Below are 12,520 nucleotides of genomic sequence, written 5' to 3' on the forward strand. Positions count from 1 at the left end.
GCCACAGCTGCCTTCCAACGAACAAAAGGGCAGCTCCAATTTTGCTAGACCAGGAAGGTTCGATGTGACAGCCCCCCGGGGAGGGGGCACTTCCTCATGCAGTCTTCCGTGAATCCACCGAGTCACTTAGGGAAGACATTTTAGAGACTGGAATCAGTTAGCCTGGGGCCGAGCTGCTCATGGCAGAGGGACTAGGAGACCACTCCTGTTTTTTTCTGACAGCTGAGGCCATAAACCTGTCCTCCCTCTGTCTTGTCAGGGCTGGCAGGAGGTGGCTGGGGGTGGGGCGTGTCCAGGGTAGCAGTCAGATAAAGAGGGAGCGCCCACCCAGTGACAAGGCCCATGACTGGGTGTGGGGCTCAGAAGAATGGTCTGCTGAGCGTCCCAGGGACATTCGGCGGCCTCAGCTTTGGTCTTCTGTGTCCTCAAATCACTAACAGGACCCACTAATGTGGCAGGGACAGAATCCAGGGCCCCAGGTCCTTCAGGTAACCTGAGAGAACCAACAGCTCAGAGGGAGAGCCCCTAGTAAGAGGCGAGTGGCCACCCCATCCTTACCCCCTGCCTTCCCCCTTCCTCTGAGGCTGTACTGAGAGAGGCTCAGGGCCTCGGGGAAGCTTTGGGCTCCCCCAGCCTAGCCCAGCCCTGCCCCCCTGGCCCACACCAGCCTCAGCCTCAGCCTCAGTTACTGCATTCCTGCAACGTCTCTTTCCAAGGCTCCTGCCAGCACTCGACTTAAAGTCACAGCAACAGTCTCGCTTTGTAAAAAATAGGAAGTATTTCAAACATACACAAAAGTACAGCAGTAAGTCCTCTGTGTATTTGCCGCATAGATTTCACAAATGTTGACATTTTGCTATTTTTGCTTCAGTTTTTTTTGTTGTTGTTTGTTTTTTTTTTTAGAGAAATAAAAGATCCAGCAGCAGAAGCCCCACTCCATGTTTGGTTCTGTCTGTCTGTCTGGGGCGCTGGACCCCATGGGTGTCCAGGGCAAACACACCACCTTCCACCTGGTGAAGTTCAAATTGGTCAGTTTCCTCAATGTTGCCGTCACTCCCTTCTCTTATGGTAGCCTGGAATCCCATGGCCAGGGAGGTCTGGCTTGTTACTAAGAGCTGCTCAGAAATCAGGCGTTTTCTCCCCTGGGGCCTTTATTCTGCAGAAAGCACGGACAGTAGGCTGTGAGTGGCTTTAGTTTCCATAAAGCAGGTCAGAGATACTTGGAGAGAAACGTGAAATGCATAAAGCGGTGAGGTGATGAGAGGGGAGTTACCGTGTTTACCCGAAAATAACCGGAAAATAAGCCCTAGCATGATTTTTCAGGATGACATCCCCTGAACATAAGCCTAATGCATCTTTTGGAGCCAAAATTAATATAAGACCCGGTCTTATTTTCGGGAAAACACGGTAAGAGACACCACAGGAAACAGAAGGTCGGTGTGCTCAGTTTATTCACAGGATGGACCACCTGTATTTCTCCAAATACAACTCACATTTTATAGATGGAGAAGTGGAGACGGAAGGAGCCAAGGAAGTGGACAGGAAGATGAGTGGAGGAAGGTGGGGGATGGGAGGGAGCGGACTCTGGCCTGGAGGTCCCCTGGGCCATGCAGGACTCCTCTTCTTAGCCCCTGTCCCTTATCCCCTCACCCTCCATCTGCTCTCCTCATCCTGCCCCTCAGATCCTCAGCTGCAGATCTCAAGGGCCCACAGCGCAGCCCAGCCTTCACGGCCAGACACGCTAGAGCTGGCCTGAGTGCGGGGCGGAGAGGTGTGGTCTGGAGACCGGGTCCTACTCACCGTCTTCTTCCTCAGGCCCTGCTGAGGGTGGGCCCTCCTCGCCGTCCTGCTTCTGCTCCTCTTCCTGCAAGACAAGGAGAGAGGGTCAGAGCCTGGGCACAACAGGACGGTTTACTCAAGCACTGTCACTCGGGTGTCTGACCTTCGGTAAAAAGGGGCACACTGACCCCTGGGCACACTCGCAGGAGAGATGTCCCACAGCAGCGTGGGGGCCAGAAGTGAGTGACCTCCTCGGTGAGGTGGGGCAGCAGTAGGCACAATGTGGGGGAGAGAGGAAGGGACTGCCAAGGGCCAGCCTGGCCACACACAACACCGGCGCCTGTCACCGGCGCCTGTCCTGTGAGCTTGTCCCAGAGGAATGTGTGGGGGCCACAGTCAATAGTGGGTGGAAACTGTATAACATCAGCGCAAATGCCATTTGGCCAAGGTGATGGGAGGGGGCTGTGGGCCGAGGAACTGTGGTTTTGACCTTGCACCTCAGTCCTTTTTCCAGGTGGGTGCTATTTTGGTAAGTGACCTGGGGATGCCTACCCCTTCCCCACAGTGAGTAGAACAGAAGGCACAAGAGGAAAGCGGGTGGGTTATCTGGGGCCCAGGGCAGGGCTGGGCATCAGAGGAGCTGCATTCACAGTCTCAGGCTCCGTCTGTGCTCCCTCCAACGTCGTTTCTATCCCTAAGCATTTCAGGGTCCATTTTCCCAAAATTGGAACTCCACCTCCTTCAGCCTGGTTCTCTCCCACACACAGACACAATTAACAGATGGCCAGAAGGGACGTCCTGGGATGGCCTTGGTGGAAGAAAGGAGTGATTTCAACTTGCAGGAATGTTGGAGGATGAGAGACAGGCTCCAGCTCTGAGGGGTTGAAGGGTGTGGCAAGGGGACCTAAGGTCCAAGGAACTGTGACTTAGCATCCCAGTGAGCAAATATGGAAATACCTGCAGGTTTAAGAGGGGAGAGCAGGCATGAATGAGCTGCCCCGCCTTGGAGAAGGCAGCACAGTGGACAAATCCAAACCCAGGCCTTTAGCACTCTGATTCTGGGGTTCAGCCAGTTTGCATCTGGAGCGCCGAGCGTCAGGCAGGCGCCAAACTAAACAGCGAGCTGAGCTGGGAGGCCAAGTTTGCACAAGCCCAACAGCCAAATCTCAAAGGGCTTTGAGTCTCTTGTGATTTTCTGTCTCCTGGGCCACACAAAATGCAGCCAGGAGCGGGGCGGGAGGGAGACAGGAGCTGGCCCTTCTCCACTTAGCCTTCCTCAGCGCCATCCAATGTGGGCCGTGCTGCCCTGAGCGCTGCTCAGTACCTGGGGTTTTGGTGTCCAGGCGCCTCCTGGATTTTGCACACAAAGCATCTTCGTGGCACCAAGGAGACACCTTTGACCCCACAAACCCACTTCTAGGGGGGTTCTGGGTTAGAAAAGCATCTACCGGCTTTTTTATATAAGGATTCTGACTGTGTGCAGCAGAAAGCAAGACAAACGGGAAACAAGTCCATGTTTATGCGTAGGGTTAAATATATTATAGCTAAGTATGTTTGGTTAATATGGTCACCAAAATATTAACAGGTTAAATATATTACATCGCAAGTATACCGTCCAACACTGCATTGGAAAGGAGGCAGCCAGACGTAGTGATGTAAAGATGCATCAAGATAAATCAGCAGGAGGAAAAAGCAAGAAGCAGCCCAGTGGGAGGAGTGCAGTCTTCTCGGTGTAAATGTTAAAACAGGAGCGCACCTATGTACTCATAAATGCAGAGAACAAGTTTTCTGCAAGGACACGAAAGACGCGGTTAACAGTGGCTACCTTTGGGGAAAGAGCTTTGCATCTTCCACATTTCAGTATAATTTGGATTTTCTAAATATACATGAATTACTCTTAACAGTTTTTTAAAATGCTATACAGTGGTTTCTGAAAAGTAACATTGGGCTATTGTGTATATTATGTAATAATAAAACGCCATTAACCTATTCAGGGCTGGACCCCCCAAAAATAGCTCAACACTGAGACTAGAGAGATGAATTCTCCTATTATGTTTGAGACACAAAGATTAAAAGGAAAATAATAAAAGCCAGCACAGTCCCTTGTCCTTAATTCGCAGTCCAATAGGAAAGACATATACAAATAACTGCCACTCGGTGAAAGATTCAGGAGCCATGGCAGACCCCGTCACCCCAAAGAGACATGGCTGTCAGTTGACCTGCCAATACCCTCCTGGGGAAAGGCTGGTCCACATTTGGATTTTGCACTTGACTTTTAGTGTGTGGTGTTTTTTAAACTGGTTGTGACCATTTGGTGAGTCGTGCAATTTAGTGGTTGCTACTAGTACAGTAGTACCTCGGTTTTCTAACGTCTCCGTTGACATTTTGGTTTACGAGCGCCATAAATTTTATGGATCTATGGTATCATTAGATAGTAAAATTCATGCTAAATTTGCAGTTTTAGGGGTTGATTTTAAAGGTCTGGAACAGATTAACCCATTTTGCATTACTTTCTATGGGGAAACCATGCCTCGGTTTTCGAACGTTTCAGAACTCGAACGGTCTTCCGGAATGGTTTATGTTAGAAAACCGAGGTACCACTGTATTTTAAAAAATGTGCAGCCAGTCTTAGTGTGGTTTTAAGCTTTAGTAACTTCAGAAACGCAAATGCTACAAGCATACCAAAAAAATGACATTTGAAAGGTTAGTCATTTACATTTTAAATATATTGATGTTTCTTATTCAGATTCATATAATATGACCACTGAGTGCTGTACATGGCTCTAGTTGGTTTTCAGACTTTGAAAACAAGGACTGATGGTCAGTGACTAAAGGGACTGACCTTTGTGATTTCAGCCCTAAGAAGACCTAAGAAAACATGACAGTGTTTGGACATGGTGACCTCAAGGAAGGTCGACCAGATCTCCAAGGCGCCCATGGGAGAGGCCTCTCTTTGCCCATCTGGCCAGATTCTGGCACACACAAAGAATTAAAATGAAAACAACATTCAAATGTCAGGAAACTACGTGTAAAGACATTTAAGTAAGTAAATATTCAACTAATGTGCTTTGTAGGGTTGAGGCATTTACACTTCTTAAGTTATTAAAACTTAAAACTGTACTAAGACTTTGGAGGGCATGCCTGTATCCCAGAACTAAAGACAAATAGTGTGGTGTGTGTGGTAGAGGTAGGTAGTATTTTTCTAAAACCTCTGCTGTGCTTCTGTGCCTTTATCTATGGGGATGCAAATTAAAATCAATTTTTCATTGTGAGACTTAATGAAGTTTAGCAAACACTGTAAATTGGACACTGCTTTTTGTTTGGATAGAAACCCCCTTCTCTCAGAAGACGCCTCTTGCAGCCTGCGGTCCTGGTGGGAAATGTCAGGGCAGTCAGACCCCACCCCCTCCTTGCACCAGCCTGTGGATGCGACCCAGGGGCCCAACTTCTGCTTTGGGACAAAGGACCTCTGGTCTCAGAGCTGTGAGCCCAGGAGCTCGGGAGGAGAGGCCCCTGGCTCTGTTTGCTCCAGAGGCCATTTTACCCCTGCCTTTCCCTGTATGTGTGAGCCATTCAACTCCCGGTTCTGTGCACGCTCACCTGACCTAGTTTCTGTCCCTAACAGCCAAAGAGCCCTGACCACTCTCACTGTCCACTCACACCCCACTTTGCAAGCCCAGAACATCTCAAGTTCTCCTGGGTGTGTGTGGAGGGAAGAGGGCAGGGGGGCGTTGCCTGCATTACTTTCCAGATGCAAAGCAGTGGTGGTGGGGAGGAGGGTAGCAATAAAGTAGTTTTCAAACTGTGCTCCAGGGAGGCGTCCCAGGCCTCACATTTATCTGGGCTATTAGTAGGCTTTTAGATAACGTCAAAATAGTGGAAAGGATTCCATTTTTTTTTTATTTTTTTAAAGAAAGAGGGTTTTTTTTGTTGTTTGTTTTATTGGGGGATATTGGGGAACAGTGTGTTTCTCCAGAGCCCATCAGCCCCAAGTTGTTGTCCTTCAATCTAGTTGTGGAGGGCGCAGCTCAGCCCCAAGTCCAGTCACCGTTTTCCATCTTTAGTTGCAGGGGGCACAGCCCACCATCCCATGCGGGAATTGAACCGGCAACCTTGTTGTTTAGAGCTCACGCTCTAACCAACTGAGCTATCCCGCCGCCCCCCATTATTTTTTTAAAAAGGTAACACATCACTGTTTTTACATTTTGCCCTTATTTTATAAAAAGGATGGAAAGTGGAAGTGGTGGCCTTTAGTCTTAGACCAGAGCTCTTTGCTTCAAGGAGGTGGACTTGTGCGCAGTCGTGAAGGAAAGGAATAAAGGAAAGCATGCTAGAACTGTGCTGTCGAAACCTGTGTCTAGAAGAGCCAATATGAGGAATTTTACATTTGCAACACCTGATCACATGTTCCAGCTTCAGTTCTGCTTTGGTACAAGCAGTTCTGCATGTGTACTTTCAGGAACACTGTGCATTTAAGTAAGACAGGTTGGCCTGAACGAAGGGGAGCTCAGCCGAGCCTGAAGGGTACAGAGAAAGCCTCAAAGGGGACAAGAATTCTGAGCTGGGTGAGATGAGATTGCCAGGCGTGGAACAGCACGGCGTTTCCAGTGACTCTTTGGAGTCTGGTGTGATTGCAGGGAGGGGAGTGGTCAGGGCCTGGCCCCTGGAGATTTCTATAGGACAAGGCAACGAGGAGCCACTGGGAGCTTTTACATGGGGAGAAACAGGCTGGGAGCTCCCTTTTGGAGTGGGACATGGGAATGCATTGGCAAGGGGAAAGCTAGGACGAGGCAGGAGGAACTCTGAGAAGAAGGTTCAGAGCTTAGGTGAGAGCTATAAAGGGCTGAACTGAGAGGCTAACGGAACCTGGCCCTCAGATCCACGTTTGTTGAGTTAGACAGCAAAGGACTGGCTGAAGGACGAGCCAAAAGTGATCCCTCGGGCTCTGGAGGTCTGAGTCCCACTCTTGGGCTTGCTCTCCCCTGGCTGGCAGGACAGCTGTGCCACACAGCCCGGCCAGGACCACACCTGGAAGCAGCACAAACATGGCGGCTGCTCAGAGTGCTGGCCTCGAACCTCACAAAAGGCCATCACTGCTGCTTTCTCGTCCATGCCCTTGGTCTCGAGTGTTGCATGGCACCCAGGTGTAATCCAGCTGAATCATGTTCCTCCCCAGATTCATATGTTGAGGTCCTAACCCCCAGTCCCTCAGATTGTGGCTGTATTTGGAGACAGGGCCTTTAAAGAAGTACTTCAGTTAAAATGGGCTCGTCATGGTGGGCCCTAATCGAATCTGACTGGTGCCCTTGTAAGAGGAAATTTGGACCCACAGAGAGACACCAGGGGTGCGCCTGCACAGAGGAGACCGTGTGAGGACACAGGGAGAAAGTGGCCATCGGCAAGCCAAGGAGAGAGGCCTCAGGAGAGACCAAATCTGCCGACACCTTGATCTCACAGTTCAGGAGAGAAGAAATTTCTGTTGTTTACGCTGCCCAGTCTGTGGTACTTGGTTATGGCAGCCCCAGCAGACTAATACACCCTGCTCTAATGAAAGTAAATCAATTTAATGAAAATTGTGAATTGCTGACACCCTCTGAGACAGAGAGCTGGCGTCATCCTGGCTGGTCCCCAAAGCAGGCCCAGGCTGAGACCCAACCACAGTCACTCCACTGTCGCAGCATTCTATTACTGGGTGGAGTCTAGTCTGAACTTCATGTGTGCTGGGAAACTTTTCTAATTCAGCCTTTTCCTCCAACAGAGTGGGTGGTGTGGGGCAAAGCACAGGGGAAGTGCCTCCTGACACTTGTCAGGAGCCCAAGACCTGGGTCCCCCAGAGGCCAAGAGGGGAGGGGTGGCAGATGGGACAGGCAGGTGCCTTAGGGTGCAGAGGGACTCAGGGGGAGGCTTCTAGGAGCCACTGAGAGCCGGATACACACCCTGCAGGAAGCCAATTATGGCTAATCCAGACTGCTCACAGCACTAAACAGAGAGATGGAGGGACACGGGGAGAGAGGAAGAGACAGAGCAAGATGGAGAGCATCAGAAAGATACAGATATCTGTCTGTCTGTCTACCGAGGAGAAGGTTCTACCCTTGGGTCCTGCAAACAGGATCTGTTGGGACTGTGACCAGCCACCTGAGCTGCCTCCTGCTGTGACGGCACCAAGCCCCCGCGTTAATCTGGAATGATTTTAGAGGACAGCCTCTCCACTAGGCAGGCAGAGAGGGAGGCCTAACTCCCGTGGGAATGACTGTCCTTCCATCCCGTTGCAGAGGGCAAGGACAGAGATAACGGGGCTCTCAAGGGGTCTGCACCCACTGCCCTGCAGACCAGCTCTGGAGGGTCCCCACATGGGCACCAAGAACAGCAAAGGGCGCGGCCACCGCCCAGCTCCCACCGCAGGTGCAGCGGGTCCAACAATGCTCCCTCCTTCCAGAAGGATTCCATTAGGCAATCAGGCTGCTCATCTTTGGCATTCACGGGGGTGAGCAGAGGGAGCAGAGCTGGCGCCAGCATGGATGCTGGGCAGGAGGGCAGGCCGGCGAGGTCACAGCCGGTTCTCTACACAGGCACCATCAAATCAACTCAGCCACCGCAGGCCTCCAAATGACAGTTCCAGACTGAGGACGCTCAGGCCATCTCTCTAAATCCCTGTTTGCAGCTGGGAAGGCATGTCCCTGGTGCCAAGGAATTTATGTCTTCTTGTCCCAAACCGGCCTCCTCTCGGCTCATCAGTTTTTCTCTGTGGTCTCAGCAGCTTCATCATGGCCCAGGGTCGTTGAAGCCAGCCCGATGCTCCCATTCCGATGTGTCAGCCATCCCCTGCCTTTGAAAGGTCTCGGGGACTCAGCCTCTCATTCACACTCCTGCCACACCACTCTGCCTTCACACGGCTCAGCATCGGTGACCCCACTCTCCGCCAATTCATCTACTCTGAGAACACAAAGTGCTGACCTCCCGATGCTTTTCCTGCTCTAAATCCCATAATATATAGCTGCCATGTTCAATTCAGATAATCCCAGCTTTCCAAGTTGTGCTGCTTCCAGTCTCAGCGAGGTCAGTCTCTTAACGGCTTACTAGGAAATGCTCTCCTCTCCCACCCACTGGGTATGCCATGGGGTGGCAGGGCGAGCTGCAACTTCAGGTCCTCCTTGGGACCAAGGCCTCCCTCGGGGACAGCATGTGTTCTTCCCCATTCACCTCTGGGCCCTCCAGCTGCCTCCATCTAGGCAGGGGACCTCTGAGGTCACAGGATCTGGCTTGGACCTTGGACCGTCCAGAGCTCAGTTTTTATCCTAACCTTGGCGGGGGGCAGAGCCCTGGAGCTCCGTGGGGGTACTTCTGGGACTGCTACGAGGAAGAGGGGGAGGAATGGGGGCCACAACCCTCGCCAGGGCAGTCCTGCCTTTGCTTCAGGCACTGGCTTCCCATCTAAGATCGAAGAGGGAAAAAGGTATCGAGTACTTTAAAAAGTGTTAGAAAACCATTGATCTCATGTGGTATCAACCCAGTACAAAACTCTAGTTGATAAAACCTTGGACGAATTGCTGGTTATCCAGTCTGTTTGAACGCTTCTAGCCTCGAGGAGCTCACTACTTTCCAGAGCGGTCTGCCTCTTTGGGGCAAAATATATAATAATAATATATAGCTCTAATATATAGCTCTAGAGCAGCTGAGGCCTGGGACACAAAGAGAACTAAGGCTCCAGCCCGCTGCCCAGGGCAGCCCTACAAGGGGGCAGCACCTGCCTCTTGGCAGGAACCAACAGCATTTCCTTTCTTTTTTGTTCTTACTGCAGCTTATTCATTCAAGACGTACTTCCTGGGTGCCACTGTGTGCTGGGTCCGCTGTGGGAGGTGGGGATGTGGCCGTGAACGTGGCCGGCAAGGACCCTGTTCTCAGGAACCGACATTTCACTGTGGCAGACAACACACACTAAAATAAAGGTGACTTCACACCATACAGAGTGCCAGCACTTTACATCACTGAGGTGGTCAGGGACACAGGGACCTGAAAGGTGAGGAGGCGCGAGCGTGTGAAGATGTAGGCTGGGAAGGGTCTGCCAGGCAGAGCAAACAGCACAAGCCACGGTCGGACATGGCACTGGCCTGGCTGGCTAAGCACTGGGAAGGCCTCTGTGGCTGCAGAGGACGCGGGGCGCAGCTGGGCAGGAAGCAGAGCCGCAGGGTCCTCTGGGCTTACAGGCCGTGGTAAGACTTTGGAATGGATTCTGCCTGTGATGGAAGCCACTGCAGGGCTGTGACAGGAGACCAGGAGGTGTGATTTCTGTGTTATAAAGGTCACGCCGACTGCCAGGTGGAGTATGGGTGGGGGAGGGCTGGATGTAGGGGTACCAGTTCCGAGGTTCTTGAACAGCCCAGATAAGCCAGGGAACTGGAGCGGAGATTCTGGAGACAGTTACAGGCCATGCTGATAGTGACTATGGTGGGAGAGAGGGAAAAGAGAAAAGAAGGGTGACGTTGGGCTCTGGGCCTGAGCAGCTGAGGAAGCAGTGGAAGAACTCTGAGTGAGAGAAGGAAGAACACAGGGAGGGAAGGGGGACAGAGGGCACGCCACGGGGCACAGACTCTCCTCAGACATGTTGGTCTGAGGCGCTTGTTCGGCCACTGAGGGGAAACGTCAAGTGGGTACGTGGCTGTCTGAGGTGGCGCTCGGGGAGGGCTGGACTGGGCCAAACTGAGCATCATCAGCTAGGGGTCAGGAGGAGGATGGGGGCCAGGGTGTTCTGGAAGGTGACAGCGGGGGCCCCAGTCCAGAAGTAGTCCTCACTTGATATTATGGGCATGAGCTTTTCTAGTGGGGACAAAACGCAAAGGAAGAACACTGTGGGGATGGGAGAGGGAGAGACGGATACTCCTGTCACGAGCTGTACAACACCCCAGGACAGTTGGCCGGAGCCGGCCTGCAGGGCTGAGTGTTCAACATCCGGACACCATCCTGGTGTCCCACCTCATATCCGCCTTCGGGCACAGTCACAAGCCCTCCACCCTGTGGCGCTCAGATGATCAAGCATGCCAGACTCAGTCCTATCAGATTAGCAGTTTGGGACATCAGAAGCGTCATAAAAAAACACCCTGGGGCAGCAGCAGTCCGCACTCTCCCTGACCCTTATCAGTGGGTTTTAGGTCAATTCTCATCTCTGCATTTCGGGGTAAACAGAGAAGGTGGAGCACAGGGAAGAAACTAAGGGATTGACAAACTGCGAGGGGCGGAGGAAATGAAGTCACTGTGTTGGGGGCAATGAGGCTGAAGAATTTTGACCGTGACCGACTTTAAGGATAATAAGAGAAGACAGGTGGCCAGGGTTGAAAACTCTTGAGAGGCCCCAACTGTAGGAAGAGCACCCATTTTCGGCTTCCTGAAGAATAAAGATAAGAGTAGTTTGACCCCGGCATAGGGTTCCCCTTCTCACAGGCTACCACTGGGTTGGAGGTATTTTCCTGTCTTGAGATGGAGCTCAGACTCCGAGTCTTCAGCTGGGAGAAAAACTATTAATGCCAAAGTGACAGAATTAAGCCCTTGCTGAGAATATGCCCAAAGCTGTCTCAGCCAGAGGGTTCACAGGGTAATATTTACCTGAAAATATTAAGCACATGCATAGGTACCCACCCCTACGCACGTCACGAGAGGAGCTGATGACCGGAAAATAGAGAATCACGGATTGTTCGAGTCCTAAGAGACATCAGAGATCACTTTAGTTCTACCCTTTCGATTTGTAGGTGGGAAAACTGAGGCCCAAGTGTTAAATGACTTCCCCAAGTCCCGCGGTTCTTCAGAGGCAAAATATTAGACAAACAAGTTCCATGAATTCTCGCACTGGGTTTCCTTTGGACCATTTAATCTCATTAGCTGTTCTTCAGCCACAGGCCAGGAGAACGGAACCGATGCGTCGACCTGCCTGGCGCGAGGAAGGCTTCATTTTCAGTCCCGAGCAGGCAGTGGTGCCAGCGGGTTAGTGCCCTTGTAACCCGGGAGGAGGTTTCTGACCCTGATCTGAATCTTGCTCCATCCCTCTGTCTTGAACGGAGGCTAACGGAGTGGTCAGACTCAGGTTCCAGAAATGCTTTGGCTGCGAGGCGTCTGGCAAGTCTCAGGAAGCACATCCACCTGTGGCTTCAGTGGGTCTCCCTCCAGCCACACTGCTTTGGGCTGATTCCCTGGCAGAGAGCAGGGCTCCATGAAAGAATCTGTCTACGAGAGTACACGCTCAACATTTTGTTTCTAACTCCCCAAAGCTAGGCAGCTTTTTCCTTAAGACGTGTTCTTTAAAAATGTATTACTTCTCACTGAGGAGAAAATTCCAACTGACAGCTAATTTTTCTGTGTGCAAATAAAACGCTTTAGTTCTGAAAGGAAGAACAAAGTTTAGCCACCAGGAGAGCCCCCGGACTTTTTCTCCTATTAAAACAAATTAAATTATGAGCTTAAACAACTTTCCAAAACATACCCTATTGCACGAGTGAACACTGAACTGTTTACAGCCCCGTTCTATTCAGTTGGTGTTCATTATCGTAATTACTGCGAATACTATTACTGTTCCGTGTTCTGCTTTTTTCCCTTACTTATTTCTACCAATTTGCTAATTAATCCAATGTCCTAATTAATGGACATTTGGGTTATTTCCAGTTTTTCTCCCAGCAAATCACTAGACCTATGATATAGACTGATTGTGTCCCCCAGAATTTATATGTTGAACCCCAAACCTCAGCGTGATGGTTAT

General features: G+C 51.0%; 1 protein-coding gene across 3 annotated transcripts in view; it reads right to left on the reverse strand.

The window, feature by feature from the left end:
- The window catches only part of MXRA7 (matrix remodeling associated 7), a 28,453-nt gene that overhangs the window by 11,484 nt on the left and 4,449 nt on the right, over positions 1-12,520 (reverse strand). For all 3 annotated transcript variants that reach the window (XM_081029336.1, XM_081029338.1, XM_081029337.1), the window contains exon 2: positions 1,801-1,864. In XM_081029336.1, the coding sequence (XP_080885462.1) occupies positions 1,801-1,864 (64 nt within the window). The remainder of the gene's footprint in view (positions 1-1,800; positions 1,865-12,520) is intronic.

Source organism: Rhinolophus hipposideros (genome assembly GCF_964194185.1).
Source record: "Rhinolophus hipposideros genome assembly, chromosome: 20".
NCBI lineage: Eukaryota > Metazoa > Chordata > Mammalia > Chiroptera > Rhinolophidae > Rhinolophus > Rhinolophus hipposideros.